The 15067-nt window shown below is 44.0% G+C and overlaps 3 protein-coding genes across 11 annotated transcripts; 2 read left to right on the top strand and 1 right to left on the bottom strand.

The window, feature by feature from the left end:
* The first annotated feature begins 2386 nt into the window (after positions 1-2386).
* LOC127590363 (ubiquitin carboxyl-terminal hydrolase 37-like) lies at positions 2387-4355 on the top strand. Its single transcript, XM_052049884.1, has 7 exons — positions 2387-2497; positions 2653-2784; positions 2871-2994; positions 3065-3216; positions 3302-3404; positions 3495-3571; positions 4331-4355. Exons 1-7 carry the CDS (start codon positions 2415-2417, stop codon positions 4353-4355), a joined length of 696 nt encoding a protein of 231 aa, XP_051905844.1. The 5' UTR covers positions 2387-2414.
* Positions 4356-4564: 209 nt separating this feature from the next.
* gtf2f1 (general transcription factor IIF, polypeptide 1) lies at positions 4565-9170 on the top strand. Of its 9 annotated transcripts, none has more exons than XM_052049408.1 (14): positions 4565-4648; positions 5540-5584; positions 5744-5790; positions 5924-5996; positions 6140-6333; positions 6419-6589; positions 6678-6880; positions 6984-7131; positions 7379-7437; positions 7527-7658; positions 7896-7969; positions 8113-8254; positions 8427-8565; positions 8672-9170. In XM_052049408.1, the coding sequence occupies exons 2-14, from the start codon at positions 5573-5575 to the stop codon at positions 8874-8876; spliced, it is 1599 nt and encodes a 532-aa protein (XP_051905368.1). In that variant the 5' UTR covers positions 4565-4648; positions 5540-5572; the 3' UTR covers positions 8877-9170. The 9 variants fall into 9 exon arrangements, with proteins under 9 accessions (XP_051905368.1, XP_051905367.1, XP_051905363.1 ...); XM_052049407.1 differs by having other exon boundaries at positions 4566-4690; XM_052049409.1 differs by having other exon boundaries at positions 4572-4690; positions 7382-7437.
* On the bottom strand, positions 7493-11086 carry alkbh7 (alkB homolog 7). Its single transcript, XM_052049426.1, has 4 exons — positions 10685-11086; positions 10329-10502; positions 10095-10219; positions 7493-10020 (listed from the first exon to the last, which is right to left on the bottom strand). Exons 1-4 carry the CDS (start codon positions 10958-10960, stop codon positions 9900-9902), a joined length of 696 nt encoding a protein of 231 aa, XP_051905386.1. The 5' UTR covers positions 10961-11086; the 3' UTR covers positions 7493-9899.
* Between the last annotated feature and the right edge of the window lie 3981 nt (positions 11087-15067).

The raw sequence follows: 15067 nt of genomic DNA, 5'->3' as shown, positions 1-15067 counted from the left end.
GTTCATCCAAATACCATCCAGATGGCTAATTTCGAGCCGGACGATGACTCATTGCTACTGATGCCAATGATGTCAGGGCTCTGATGTCCAACACACAACGTGATGTCATTTATGACTAATTAGGTATTACGACGCAGAGGGGGATTGTGTAATTGCAAGAATGCGGGAAGGATCCCCCGATGGGGGAGGTTCGTCAGACTGCCGTGTCTACTGTATGTTTGCATTGCGGCAAATGCGCGTGGATGGCCAAAAGGCACATCGGCGGCCATGATTTACAGACATGGTTCAGAAGAACACCACTGCTGTGCATGCGGAGGCGTATCGCAGCGAGCGGCTGACGTTGTCCAAGAGGTGATCAAATGACATTGGTTTTATCTTGCTCTTAACAAGACGAGGGCTTGGATATTTCAAAAGCAAAAAAAAAAATAACCACTTTGTTGAACTTGATCAACAGGGATGATTCGGATGCCGTAACGGAGGAAAGTAACTCATGGTGGAACCGACTTCTGGGCTGTGAAAAAGTGGCCAGTTTTAATTGTCTGAGGAAATTAAGCCTACTCAAAACTGTGAAACTAAGCAATAAATGCATCTGTCGTTCGCAGACAAGAAGTCCAGAAAATGAGAGCCCGAGGTAACGAACTACAAATTACGGTATTCTCCATTTGCCTTCCAATATAACAAAAAAACAACTTTGATTTTACTTGGCCCCGCAGTTGCAACGGCTCAGAAATAGAATGCGCTGCAAGACGACAACGCCATTTTTTTCAGTGGTGGGAGTGTTGCGGGGTAAGTTTGACAAAACAAAAAAAGCACCATCGCAATGAGTTGCACCTAATCGGATCTAAAACTTGCTTCTTTCTTCCAAAAGAGATTCAGTGTCTTCCCTGAACGACAGAGGCTTCAAGAGCACGGTAGCTCCACCTCTCACCGGGACATGGTAGAAGTGTGTGAAAGCCTGCAAGTGAAAAAGAAAGTACTGCGGGGGTCATTTCAAGAAGGCAACCGAACCACGAGCACCTCATGTCACACAGAACTTCCTCCCAAAGTGTCGGATTGGGGCCCGAAACAGAATACGGCTATCGTCCAAAGCCTCAGTGATGAAAATCGCCCGCTGGAGTAAGTAATGCGCTCTTCCATTCATTCAGAAAATGCTGACTTGCTTCAGAGTTGGAACTTTCTCCAGAAAAATGAGGCGGGCGATTCATACAATTCAATCCATTTTACGTGCCGCTCGATTTTTTTTTAAAAGAGTTGCAAGGGTTAGGAGACTTGGACTGGTGGGGGAGTGGAGCGGTTGCGAATGGGGCACTTACAGCAATCGAGCCTGTACAAGTTGCGTCCAAGTAAGCTATGTGAACTACTACACTGGCAAATGTTCAGTGTGCTCAATCGATGTAAAAATTGGCTTTTCAGTCTCCATTTCATCACCAAATCAAACATTCGATTCCATTTGTCGTATTGGCTACGGATCACTGCCTGGCATAGATTCTAATCGTGCACACTGAAAGCCAAAAAGAGATTTCTTGCCTCAAGATATAAGCCTGAGGAACAACATTCACGTCTGGTCTCCTTCAACAGGGAAATCATCGAAGATGACATCACTCCCGTGAACAGTAACAAGTGGCGCTGGTGGCGGAAGGTGAGTTTTATGACACAAAGTGTTTTTCAAGAGTCGTGGAAAACCAAACCGGGCTATATTCGGAGAAATCGACAGCACTCTGCGTTATATTCCGTGATAATGGCAAGATATGCACTTGATCCATCCATCCATCCATCTTCTGAACCGCTTAATCCTCACTCGGGTCGCGGGGGGTGCTGGAGCCTATTCCAGCCGTCTTCGGGCAGTAGGCGGGGGACACCCTGAATCGGTTGCCAGCCAATCGCAGGGCACACAGAGACGAACAACCATCCACGCTTACAATCACACCTAGGGACAATTTAGAGCGTCCAATCAGCCTGCCATGCATGTTTTTGGAATGTGGGAGGAAACCGGAGCACCCGGAGAAAACCCACGCAGGCCCGGGGAGAACATGCAAACTCCACACAGGGAGGCCGGAGCTGGAATCGAACCCGGTACCTCTGCACTGTGAAGCCGACGTGCTAACCACTGGACTACCGGGCCGCCTCTATACACTTGATGACATTCGTTATTAAAAACAACAACAACTTAGTTCATTCGTCCATTTTCCATACTACTTATTCTTTTTGGGGGTTATGGGAGCTGCAGCTTGGAAAAGATGCAAAATGTATCCGATATGGAGCTCAAAGCAGATTGAAATTTGTCATTTGCACAGAGAGGTCAAGTGGCGCCCATTCCTAAGGAACAATGCCATCCAAAGCAGAGCCTCAACTCTTCTCACCAGGACAAACCTGCCGTGTTGGGAGGCCTCGAGGAAAGGAAGACAAGTTGGAAGATGAGGAGGAAAAAATACAATCAAAGCATACAAGCCACATCCATGAAGCCAACCCTCAGACTTCAGCAGCTGAAATATCTTGGGTGGGTCTACCTATTTGCCGATTTGCGCCTTTGCTCACACCTCCAGGGTCTGGTGATCAGTCCAGAGCGTAGTGCACAATGCGCCATAGGTCAATGACACATCTCCTCCCGAGAAATTAACTGGGAGGAATATAAGTTCCGGTTTTGCCTTTCAGGCTTCCTAACCCGGCACAGATCTGCTACATGAACGCCAGTCTGCAGAGCCTCCTGACTCTGGAGGATTTTGTTGAAGGCATCAACTGTCAGAGGCCGGTCTGGACTTTAAGTCCTGAGGCTGCGCTCATCAGGTAAGGCGTAGAAAGACTTATGTACTTTAGGTCTGATTGCTCGCGGCACACTCTACACTCACGTACTTTGGTTTTGCCCTCACCAGATCATTTATGAACATCAGCGCATGTCACAGCTCCAGAAATATCGATCTTAAAATCCGCTGTCTTTATGCGTTCAAGAACACCGTCTCCCTCTTGGCGCCGGAGTTTCAGGATCTCTGCCAGAAAGTAACGACATTCAGGAGAAGGATACGTTTTTTGTATTCCATTTCATCATCCGCGCACGCATTTTTTACAGGATGCCCACGAGTTCCTGACGTCTGTACTTGATCAAATGAGAAATCTGAAGCCGGCGCAGCAGAAACTGGCGACCAAAATCGGAAAAGCCTACTGCTGTCCCGTGGAAGAGCACTTTGTGTTCAAGATGCAGAACATCAGGATGTGTTTGAGGTAAAATTACAAAAATAAATCACATCACCCACAGCCAAGCGAGTGTTGGCCTCCGCCACATCTAAGGAATGTTCCCGTACCTTAGATGTAACATGACATTTACCAAAGAGGAGGAATTTACAAACCTGTCCCTGGACCTGCTACCCGGTTGTGGAACAGTGGAGGAAATGCTTCAAAATTATCTGAAGGTAGGCAAAGACGAGATATAAGACACCCAGTGACTTGCTGCTGGCCAATCCAAGGGAGTGAAAGAAGGCTATTCTCCGGCTTTTGTGCAGAAGACACAGGTGGAGTTTCAATGTGAGTGTGGTTCCAACACATCATTGCAGAGCGCTTCCTTTATTAGCCTGCCAAGGTAAATCACATTTTATCCACCTCTAGAATGACTTCATATCTGAAAACGACTGAAACAGGAAACCCTGTGAGTCGTGTATTCTAGATGTTAAAAAAAAACTATTCCCTACCCGCGCTTAGTTATTAATCAGTCCCTTTCCCCCCCCCCCCCCCTTACCCCTATCTTACAGAGTGCTGGTCTTGCACCTGAAGCGCTTTGTATTTTTTTCAGTGTTTGGGTCAATAAAGGTCCGCCGGCCTGTTTCGCTTTCCAAGGACCTGGTGCTCCCATCGAAACGGGTAATGTGAGACAACAACAAACAAAAAATCCGTGAAACTTCATATTCGGACTGTCGGTTCTTTACAGGGTGGGGCCTGCTACAGTTTGGTGAGCATCATCAATCACAATGGCTTTACAACAAGCAGCGGTAAGATAATCGATCTAACTTCGCTTCTTTTTTCTTTCTCCATTCACAAGATTACACAACTAAACACAACCAATTTTGTGCATGTGAACATCCTCATTCAAGAAAGGGGCTGATGTTTCAATCTTATTTAGGGCACTACATCAGTGATGGAGTGGATCCAGCAGTGGAAGAGGAGGACCTGACGGATCGCTGGTTTACCTACAATGACCTAGATGTCCAAGAAACAAGTTGCGCCTCTGTATGCGACAGGCGGCAAACTACTGCCTATGTCCTATTTTACAGAAGGCATGAGTAGGACGCGCAACTCAAACACCGCGATGGTGATAGGTGCTTTGCTCCACTCTTACTCCAAGGGTCAAGTACCCAAAGATCGGCTGAGGCGGCTGGGATTGCTGGCTCTAACTCCAAGGGGTACATTACAGTATGTAAGCACTAGTATGTGACATTTTTGCAAGGAATGTTTCTCTGTTAGAATCACTCCGTCTCAAATCTTTTATAAATGTGTCAGACAACACCGTTTTTTACCATTTGCTATTTTTAACTTGTGATCGAGTACGACGGAACGTTTGCACGTACTTGTTTCGACTCCGCAACATTAACGCACGGACCGAAGAGTGCACCATTAAATTTCCGCCGGACCAACAAGCGCATCGTCTTTGAGCATGCACATCGTAAATATAATTTACCTTTCTCTGTTTCCTCTTAGGCATAACGTAAGTTAGTAATGTCCATAAAATGGCGTAGAACATCGATGGTATCATTAGAGTTGATTTAGAATCGGTATCTTAAATTGATGGCATAAACAGTACCGCCCGGTGCCTTATAAATATAATTTCCGATGCCTAAAATTAAATTGGGAATCTTAAAATTGTTCAGGCAATTAATTTTCCAAAGCGAAGGGGCCGAGTGAATTACTTGAGAGGTTGTCGAGTGCCAAACTAACATGCTGACCTAAATTGTGATCAAGATTAGTTTAATATCTTTCTCTAAAGCAGCATATTGGTTTCGTGCCTCTACGTAAAGCAGTAAATATTATTGTTTTGATAGCAGCTATTCGCGTCAAAATCGTATTTTGTTTTCCTTGGTCGAAATGACAAAACACGTTAACATTTGGCACTACTTAAACAACATCAAACAAAACACGTTAACCTTTGGCACTATTTAAACAACATCAAAACACACAAAAAGACGCATGTTTGCAATGTGCACCAGCTATTCTATATTTTGTAAAGTACACTTACATTTCGAGCACCATCCGCTAACTTTGCAGTTCCTCGTTGTGACTCTTAACAGGACAAATGCGGCGACCGGCCATGCAGCAAATAAGAATGTTTGCCAACTCACCGTTTTTCCAGACTTTTTGAGCCAACTCACACCAGCAATAATAATAAATAATGAATAAACAACACGTATGCATACTTGTGTAATTATGATCTCATCTCAATTTACTCAAATGAATTACTCGGTTCGACTTTTTTTTTTTTAACACAAAGCTAGTTAACACGCACGTAGCCTCGATTTATTCTTAAATGCTCACCATACTTCTACTTTTCTCTTTGAAGTGTACCTCGAAGTTGGAGTCAGAATAACAAATCATGGCATCGCTGGTGAGTAATGGTTTATGGCGCGGTGACATGAAGCATCTAGCTGCAATCAATGGGACTCATTTTATTTTTATTTTGTTACAATGTATTTGGTAGGCTACTGATTTGGGAGATAGGGGAACAATGGAACGCTGTAAGAAAAACTGCTCGTTTGTGTTGCAGGGGAGCAGCAGTTCGTCCGGCACTGAATACATTGTGCGAGTGCCTAAGTGAGTAACATACAGCGCCATTAAATGTCCCGTAGATAATCAGAGAACATAAAAATGTGACTTGTTGTGCATCAATAGATGTTGCTCCATCACTGATAGGCTTTTAAAAGAGTGTATTGCGCCCCCCCCATAGAAATACTAACAAGAAATACAACATCATGGCTTTTAACGCCGGGGATAAAGTCAACTGTTCAACGTGGACACAGGTAAGTTGAGCAATTATTTACCTCCAATAATGTTGACGGTCTTAGCGATTAGTGTTGACGGACAACCTCGTGTTGTCATTGCACCATAATATGAAGAGAATCTAAACTTTTTTAGTCACACCTATCTGAACCCCTTCCCTCAGGCTCGTATGGAGAGAGACATGAGCGCTCGGAAGATATATGGTGAAGAAGAGACACCGGAGGGGGCAGCTGGCAGCGAGTTTGGCAAAAAGCAGCGTGAGGAGGCGCGGCGGAAGAAGTTTGGCATTGTCACGCGGGAGTTCAAACCGGAGGACCAGCCTTGGATTCTTAAAGTTAACGGCAAGGCCGGAAAAAGGTGTCGCTTTTACCGTTGGCCATAACTTGTCATCATTAGAACGAAAGCTCAACGACCCTCTCTCCTCTCTGCCTGTCGATATAAGGTTCAAAGGTCTGAAAAAGGGCGGCGTGACAGAGAATGCGTCCTACTACATCTTCACCCAGTGTCCCGATGGAGCCTTTGAAGCCTTCCCTGTTCACGGCTGGTACAACTTCACTCCGGTGGCCAAACACAGAACTCTCACTGCGGAGGAGGCTGAAGAGGAGTGGGGCAGGTGAGAGCGGGCAAAAGAGGACAAAGTTCCTTCGTTTTCCTGCCCGGTTCAGATAGTTCTTACGTTTTTTTTTTGTTCCACGCACAAGGAGGAACAAGGTGGTGAACCACTTCAGCATCATGCTCCAGCGACGTCTCCGCGAGCAAACGCAGGGTGACGAGGAGGAGGAGGAGAGCGAGAAATCGGCCAAGAAGAAGAAGGGCGGCGGTCGAGGCGGCGACCTGCGCATCCACGATATGGAAGATGACTTTGAGATGAGCAGCGATGACAGCGACAACAGTTTGGGCGAAGGTTGTGGAGGAGGAGCAGCCTCGACGGAAACACAAGTCCCCGTTTGGCGGGCCACGCGCAAATAATATGTCGGCGTCGTGAATGTAAACGTTGTTGCTTTTAGATGGAGACGGCAAGACCAAAGCAAAGAGTGAAGCGGGGAAAGGAAAATCAAAGAAGAAGAAGAAGAGCAACGACAAAGAGGCTTTGGAAGATAGCGATGATGGTGACTACGAGGGTCTCGAGGTGGATTACATGTCAGATGAAAGCAGGTCAGATCCCTTTTCCCCCCCCCCCCCTCTTCTAGATTATTCTTATTTTACATGCTCCAATGGACAAAAATTGAGACCCTGCGTCAGAGTTTGAGGTTCCTTATAGAATACACTGCACTGCGTTCATGTTATTTTGTATTTATTTGTTACTGAACCACGAAAACATGGTGTGATTGTCAATCCCAAAAAAAAAACGGATCGTTCCAAAAATGCCTTTTAATAAATCCTTCATTTTGTCCTCTACAAGCAGTTCGGATGAAGAACCCGAAAAAGGAAGGCCCAGTAAAGGAGAAGACATCCCTAAAGGTCAACGCAGTGCATCACCATGGTCAAACGTTCCCGAGATATGTCGTCCATGTGATTTTACTTTCCTTTTTTTTTTTTAAACTCAACAGGGATTGATGAGGCCTCAGAAAGCGAGGAAGAGAGCGAGGAGGAGAAACAGAACGAGGAGGAAGCAAAGGAAGAGGAGGAGGAGGAGGAAGGAAAGAAAACAACAGCACAGGCAGAAAAGAAGAAGAAAAAAGGTACGTGCCTCACAGGGACAAAACCTTAGCGGTTGTCTCCAAAATGTACTTATAGTACTTAAAAAAAAAAAAACGCCAACACCCCCTTTCACTGTGACGCTACAATATGAAAGATTTGAAAGAAATGCCGCTCGCTCTGATTTTTGTAAACCTGCAACTCTTACATTGGGGTCTCGTTAGATTGCTGTGGCGTGTGTGCGAGGGAAAAAAAAGTTTGTGCGTTTTCACATTTCACAGACAGCAGCGGCGAATCGGACAGCTCTGACGACAGTGACATCGAGGGAGAAACGGCCTCCGCTTTATTTATGGTGGTTAGTGTGTGTGCGGATGAATAAGTGACTTTTTTTTTTTACTTCACAATATCGATTGTATGAAACGTGACTGCAAAAAAAAAAAAATATTGAAGAGATTTTGTGTACCCACAATGAATCTTCTTGTCCCTCCTCCTCTGTAGAAGAAGCGCACTCCTCCCAAGCGCGGAGGTGGACGCGGCTCTGCCGGGAGCTCCAGAACTGGCAGCCGGCCGGGAACGCCATCCATCGACTCCGCCGCAACCTCCAACACACTTCGCGCTGCTGCCAGCAAGCTCGAGCAAGGTGTGTTACAAATATCTTAGAAATGATCTGCAAGGTCCAAAAATAGGTGTTTTTGTCCTATTTCGTACTAAATCAACAACACCCTATATGCCCCCGATATCTTTCCGGGGGGGGGGGGCACGCTTTTCAATCGTTTCCATATTCTCATCAATAAGATCGGACTTTCCAACAGGTAAAAGACAGACGCAAGGTCCAGGGACAGACTCGCCAGCTGCCAAAAGGCTCAAGATGGACCCCAGCGGTCAGAGCCCTTGTCCCTCTGGGAAGAGCACCCCTCAACCCCCATCAGGGAAATCTACTCCCAGTTCCAGGTACCGTCTTATCTCGCGTCTTTTTACACCTCCCTTGAAATTACAATCACGAGAAATGGAACGGTTTTGGGAGCTCGCTTGAACTTGTCTTTGCCGCGGCCCGCAGCGACGTACAGCTCACAGAAGAAGCGGTCCGCCGCTACCTAATCCGGAAACCGATGACCACCAAAGACCTGCTGAAGAAATTCCAGACTAAGCGCACTGGCCTGAGCAGTGAGCAGACTGTCAACGTGCTGGCGCAGATTCTGAAACGCCTCAACCCGGAGCGCAAAAACATCAACGACAAAATGCATTTTTATCTCACGGAGTGAATGTTAGAAAGAGGCTCCAGATCACACGTGAGCCTTTTGAAGACTAGCGCGCTGGAGAAAATGGACAGAAGGGGGTGGAGGGAAGTGGAGAATCATTTTATCGTGCGTTTTCATGATTATGACACCAGATCTGGAGATTAATTGCTCCACATGTAGGAGGTGACATTTTTTTTTTTTTGTATAGCAACAGAACTAATGTGTTGAATGAAAAGAAACAATTGCTGTTCACAACTAAGAACGTACATGATAGAATCGAGTTGTTTTCTAATAAAACTTACAAACCAATATAATGGACTTAAACGTGTTGTCATTTTTTTAACAAAAGTATTTCAGTAGTTGGAGTGAATTTACAGAATCATAACAACGGTTTCACCGGCAAAGTGCCGACGTCAGGCCAAAACCTCCGATGTCACAATTTGGTCAATTTCACATTTATGCCATGAATCTGTACTCTTAGCTGTTGTTACAAATTATTGACCAATCTAAAGTGCTAAAAATGCTTACTCTCTTTGATGATTGTTAATGGTTGAAGAAAAAAAACCATCCCGTTTTGGGGTTCAACAGGTTGACGACAAAAGTTAACCTTAAACTGAAGGCGTGCCCGCAGTAGTTCGTTTCAAGCAGTAACACTGGCGCAGTAAGATGCGGGTAAAATAAAAAAAGACTGACAGTAAACCCGATGAGCTCACTTTACTGGCATTCAAATATCTCATGTAAAAAGCCTACAGACAAGTACACGTTTATCTTCAACCACCATTAAGTCAAAATGCCTCCACATGTAACTTGAAATTACCTTACAGAGGACGGCACTTTTTGATGTTGAGAGGTAATATTCAATCATGCAATTAATTGTGATTGGGTCAGTTAATGTAATCCATGAAAATATGGACTCGGAACATACTTGACACACCTAATACCGTCTTTTTTATCAAACACAAATCAAGTGTTGCACACATACCTAATGAAGGCCACTTACATTGTCTTTGGAGCTCAGGTAGAATTCATATCCCATCTGAGTGCATTTTAAGCCGGAAGGTTCCGACAAATAACAGCGATGCGTCGCTGTCGAGGCACTCTCTGTCCATTAAACAAAGACTCCTCATCTTTTAAGATCTCGTGAGTGAAGTCGTATCTGGCCCGGTCCCTGTAATATGAGAGGAGAGAGACATGAGTACCAAAGAGACTATAACTCCAAGTAATGTGCTTTCAGTGCTGAACCTTAGAATGTAGAGCGAGCGTCTGAGCAACAGCATGTCTAGCCACTCACTCGGAGCATCATTTTTGACTAAGCGCATGACGCTATCTGAAAGAAGACTCAACCCAGTAATGGTGCTGCCACAGAACTGTACAAAAAAAACAACAACAACATACAATTACACAAAACAAGTGCACAGTTGTAATCAGAGACTGTCCTATGCAGCTTAAATTGTCTTTGTGAAACTGATTATTGACCTTGACACTGTCAATGTGAGGCTTGATATAGCCGGCTTTGTCCAGATCGAGGACGTGGACGGGCCCAAGAAGTGAGCTTCCAGAGGCAAACGCGACAGATCTGACACGGTCTATGATGGTCTGGCATGCTGCCCCCCACGTCACACGTTCGGTTTCTCTGAATCCATGAATAGCCTAAACGAGAGGAGGTGAGCACAGAACGCATGTTTGTGGGACTTTCTGTTAGGCTATTAAGTTAAGCAGTTTGCTATCTTCGTCTTATCTATTTTAGGACTGAAACAATCTTTTTTGCCAACTCAATTCTACAGCGAGTGAGTGAAATTGAATTGAGGTATTATCTAAGAAATAGGACGTACGTCATCCCAGTGATCAAATTCGTAACGTTTCTTCTTCAAACCAGGTTCCAGCTCCTGCAGAAGTTCAGCCTCCTCGTACTCGGTGATGAAGTCCGTCCTCACCTCCACCTGTGTCCCGACTCTGTTCACCAGATCCCGGCTTGACCCGACTATCAGCAGCGGAACTTCTCCTTCGGCTTTCAGGCCGCTGTCTGCCAAAGAGCTCGAGTAACGAACGAGACTTTTGTAAAACGCTGCCTTCGGGACGCTTTTCGCCGCATTCAGTAACAGTGTCATATTTTTGTCCGAAATACAATCTCTTTTTGCACTGTTATGTTGAGTTTATTACTTTTTGTTGCTGTTCTTCGATTCATACATCAAATCATTTAGGACGCCATATTGAAAATGCAATGCATTTTGGGTAGCGTCTTCAGAAGAAAGATAGTGATAGTGCAGTTCTCCAATATGACCAGATGAGGTCAGTAAAGATCCCTATTTTAAGGTCACGCGTCATTTTTCTTTTTCTCTCTCCTTTTTTAGGCTCAAAAGTACCTTTCTAAATTGGAAAACACCAAAAAGAAGAGACGTTTGGTTATGCACCCACACCACCTTTTCACATAAAGGCTACAGAGTTCAACATATATAAACACTGCACATTATTGTCCTTGTAAAGGTTTAGTTTTTGCTGGGCGACCTAAATAATTTCACCTTTCCACGTTTTTTAAAATCCATAAAATACACTCGTTCAGGAAAACCTCATGCGTATGTAGGATAACATGACAAGTCCCGCATGGTGCATTATACGTGCAGGGCAAACTTGTTCGATAAACTAATGACTTCATCCTCACAAAAGCTTACCAAGAAAAAAAAACAGGAAAAAAATGATCTACTTAGCACTCAGGACATGTAACCTTTTCTCTGCTCGCTGCGTTGTATCAAAAAAAAAAAACAGAAATGGTGGTCCACAGAGAATGTGGAGGTAGTTCACTCTGTGCCAAATGATATTAAAAATTAGATTTTTGGTACAGCTGATCTGCATTGAGATCACTTGTGCCAAGATTGAGACATTAATGCAGTGAGATAATTCAGGTCTTAAACCTGAGGATCTAGCGTGAATTTAGCATTAAAAATGAACCACCACTACAGCTTTATTCACACTCGATATTAAAACATACATTATTATGCTCATGATTCACGGAACGTGCATGTTCAAAGAACAATGCTTATGCACGGATTATTAGTGGTCCCTCTGTGAGCCTGTTGGCGGTCCGTCAGTGAGCATCTGCAATAAAATTTATATCCCCACTCCAACACGTACACACACACGAGCACACACACACACACACACGAATGATGTGCTGCCCACTGCATTGGTGAATGCCATCCCGCTGCCCCCAGCCTTAGTCATCCTTCTGTTTTCATTGTATTATAACTGGATCCGAATGCAATTAAAATTGATTTCAAAGGCTCAATAAAATCGGCCAGCAGAAGGCAATTATGTGATGCTCCGACAACATGCTGGCAGAGATGTATTTTTCGGGGTTGTGCAAAATATTAAGCATAATCACCATCAGCCAGCGTAACCACGAAGCAACGCAGTTGGTGTTTAACGTGTCGTGTCGCTGGTGACACGTCAAGGAAATCCAGCTTCGGACGCCTATTCCTTTCTTTATTTGTTATTTTTCCACTTTAATATGATGTTGACTGATATTGGTCTCAAACATCCGGATTTTTCTTTGCACTGACGCAGATTCATCTCGCAGAGGTTTACATCTCAAAGTCTACATCGGATGGAATGGGTTCAGCAGGGGCGGAGTGCCCTACAAGCATCCAGCCATTGAATTATTCAGTCTTATGAATCATTGAGACACGACACTCCTTTTTCGGCCTCTCCTCACATCTCAAGACACAGCCAGCTCCCCACCAATTTTTTTTTTTTTGTACATTGATCGAGAAATACCTACACAGCAATCTGAAGGCTTGTCTTGTCTTCGGGTCACTGTTGTGAAAAGGATCATTACAGAAGGTTCTGCTGGACGACAACCAGTGTTGTGTTTGCAGCAAACGTACCTTTTGGAATTACGGCCAGAACGCCGTTTTGCCACAAAGCAAAATAAAATGCCAGGAAGAGTAAAAAAAGAACAACTGAATTTGAATGTGATTGGTTCATTTGCAAAAAGTGTGAACTTTTGTGCAAACACTTTGAAGTATGTTTTTTTTTCTTCTCCTGAAAATATTTTTTTAATCACTTAGTTGAATAGGTAAAATGCCACAGCAATCGGTTTTAAAATGATTTGTTTTGGTCTCATATCATCTGATATTTAAACTGGGATGTATAGACTCTATCTGTCTATCTATCCATCCATCCAACCGCCCTCCCCGTCTGTCTATCCATCCACGCATGCAGCCAGCCAGCCATCCGTTTTAGACTGTCCGCACGCCCTTGTCGTGGGGTCACGGAGCCTCTCGCAGTCGGAAGCGTTGCGTAAATGGACACAAAGCTAAACGATCGCTTTGCTTTCTGGCGTATCGTATAGACGTTTAAGGTCGTGCTGTTATTGATTGTTGTCTCCTCCAGGAAGGTTTCTCTCTCGCATGGGGGTGAATTCATTCTCCCGGTCACCCTTAAATATGTATCGTCATTTCCCATTCACAGAGGCAGCTATTTCTAGAGTCAATCAATTCGGAAACATAATAGAGTTCAAAGAAACATTGTGTTTCAGTGATTGCCCCCACTGCTTCGCCCAAGCAATGCCACTGCAGTTAAATTTGTCGGCAGAATTGCATATAAGGCTTTTTATTCGATGATGCGAGTATGTGTTTAAATTTGTGGAATGTGCAGTGTGAATGGTTGTTTATCCGGCGACCTGCGAAGGGTGTGCACCACCTCTCACCAAGTCAGCCGGGATCGGCTCAGCACACAGACTGACAAGACAATGGATTGGTCATACTCAGCAGCTTGCGACATAAATTGCTCCTGTGTGATTCGATGGTTTGGTTATCATCTCACTTTTTCTCTCTGGTACCATCAATACAATAAAACACACTTGCGTTGACTGAGCAGACGTCTCACAAAATGTCAATGACCAGTGCCGGGCCGTGCATTTCAACCTTCGGCCTTCAGTGACGTCATATACATTAACACAATACAGTACAGTATAGGCTCGTCAAGCAGCACTTAATTTCAGGAGGCATTTCAAGTATGCATTCACAATTAAGAGCAGGAAACTAAATTTATAGATATTGTCAAAAATAAAAAGATTATTTAAAAATACTAAATAAAATGCTACCCAAATTACACTGTGATCTTAAACAAGCCTGTCCGATAAATTGCACAATGTCAGAGTTTCATATAAGACACCAACCAAACAATAGCAAAACAAACTATTCTTTGAAAATAAAGTAAACAGACCATCAGCATTTTTAGAATCGGCTACACGACAGCAAATAACTGACGATGTTGAGCAGCTGAGATTGAACGAACTTTAATGCACGAAGCTGACTACAATCCGCCATTATAAATTGCAGGCAAGCAGATTTATTTGATCCATTTTTGTATCTTTGTCATTTTATTTCATTACCATTAATTTAATACTAACGAAATAAAATGACAAGAAGAATTGTAAAATAGAATTCATTTACTCACCAATGTAGTGCCTGTTCACTGAGCTGCACATCTACGAGAGTGTCCCCGAACGTTTTTTAACGCACCGTAGCTTGTAAGTGCCCAGCCGTGCTCTGATATTTCATTGCTGGCTTGGTAAAACAACTTAAATTGGTAAATCCAGTGGAATGTCCGTCTTGAAAATTGTGTGGAAAGTAGTCCTGCAACCAGATCAACGTCTTCTCCTTCGGCCATTTTGGGTAAAAATGCAGCAACAGCTCCCCCTAGCAGGCGCCAATCCAATCACCGAACGCGCACATCCAGTCTCGACGTAAGACATTCTAGCTGGCCCCGGTGCGCAGACTCGTGATCTGATTGGCAATTGCAACCTGACTGTGCCCGTTCATTTAATCCTAAAGCCCCGAGCAAATTTAATTTACCTGGCAACACAAGCTAGCTGAAATATGATTGGTTAAAAACTCTACCATAATAAACAAGTTATTTATCGCATGGCTTTCAATGTTATTTAAAATGACATTGAAAGCCACTCGAGTAAGTGGAAATAATATGACGTAAAGAATACAAAGAATAATTTTGTTTATATATTTATGAAAATAAAATACCATGAATTAAATGTATGTTATTGTATGACCGTTTAGGCCAGCAGAGAAGTCCTTGCTGGCCATGAGGGTCCGCCACTGTCAACGACACACCTGGCATTGTTTAAACTCTCAAGTTTCGTTTACTGAGACTGAGAATTCTTCACGGGGGTGGGTATTGTACTGCAAATCATTGCAGGC

The sequence above is a fragment of the Hippocampus zosterae genome, chromosome 17, assembly GCF_025434085.1.
Source record: "Hippocampus zosterae strain Florida chromosome 17, ASM2543408v3, whole genome shotgun sequence".
Classification (NCBI taxonomy): Eukaryota; Metazoa; Chordata; class Actinopteri; order Syngnathiformes; family Syngnathidae; genus Hippocampus; species Hippocampus zosterae.
The sequence above is the reverse complement of the archived record's forward strand: the minus strand, read 5'-3'. Positions and strand labels throughout refer to the sequence as shown.

Coding starts and splice junctions, on each gene's coding strand:
- gtf2f1 (XM_052049403.1), top strand. CDS start 5,705: ATGGAACGCTGTAAGAAAAACTGCTCGTTTGTGTTGCAGGGGAGCAGC. Junction 6,590..6,677: donor GCTGAAGAGGAGTGGGGCAG/GTGAGAGCGGGC, acceptor TCCACGCACAAG/GAGGAACAAGGTGGTGAACC. Junction 7,438..7,526: donor AGGAGAAGACATCCCTAAAG/GTCAACGCAGTG, acceptor TAAACTCAACAG/GGATTGATGAGGCCTCAGAA.
- LOC127590363 (XM_052049884.1), top strand. CDS start 2,415: ATGAGGAGGAAAAAATACAATCAAAGCATACAAGCCACATCCATGAAG. Junction 2,785..2,870: donor CCTGAGGCTGCGCTCATCAG/GTAAGGCGTAGA, acceptor TGCCCTCACCAG/ATCATTTATGAACATCAGCG. Junction 2,995..3,064: donor TTCAGGATCTCTGCCAGAAA/GTAACGACATTC, acceptor CATTTTTTACAG/GATGCCCACGAGTTCCTGAC.
- alkbh7 (XM_052049426.1), bottom strand. CDS start 10,960: ATGACACTGTTACTGAATGCGGCGAAAAGCGTCCCGAAGGCAGCGTTT. Junction 10,220..10,328: donor CTCACATTGACAGTGTCAAG/GTCAATAATCAG, acceptor TTTTTTGTACAG/TTCTGTGGCAGCACCATTAC. Junction 10,021..10,094: donor CGCTCGCTCTACATTCTAAG/GTTCAGCACTGA, acceptor CTCATATTACAG/GGACCGGGCCAGATACGACT.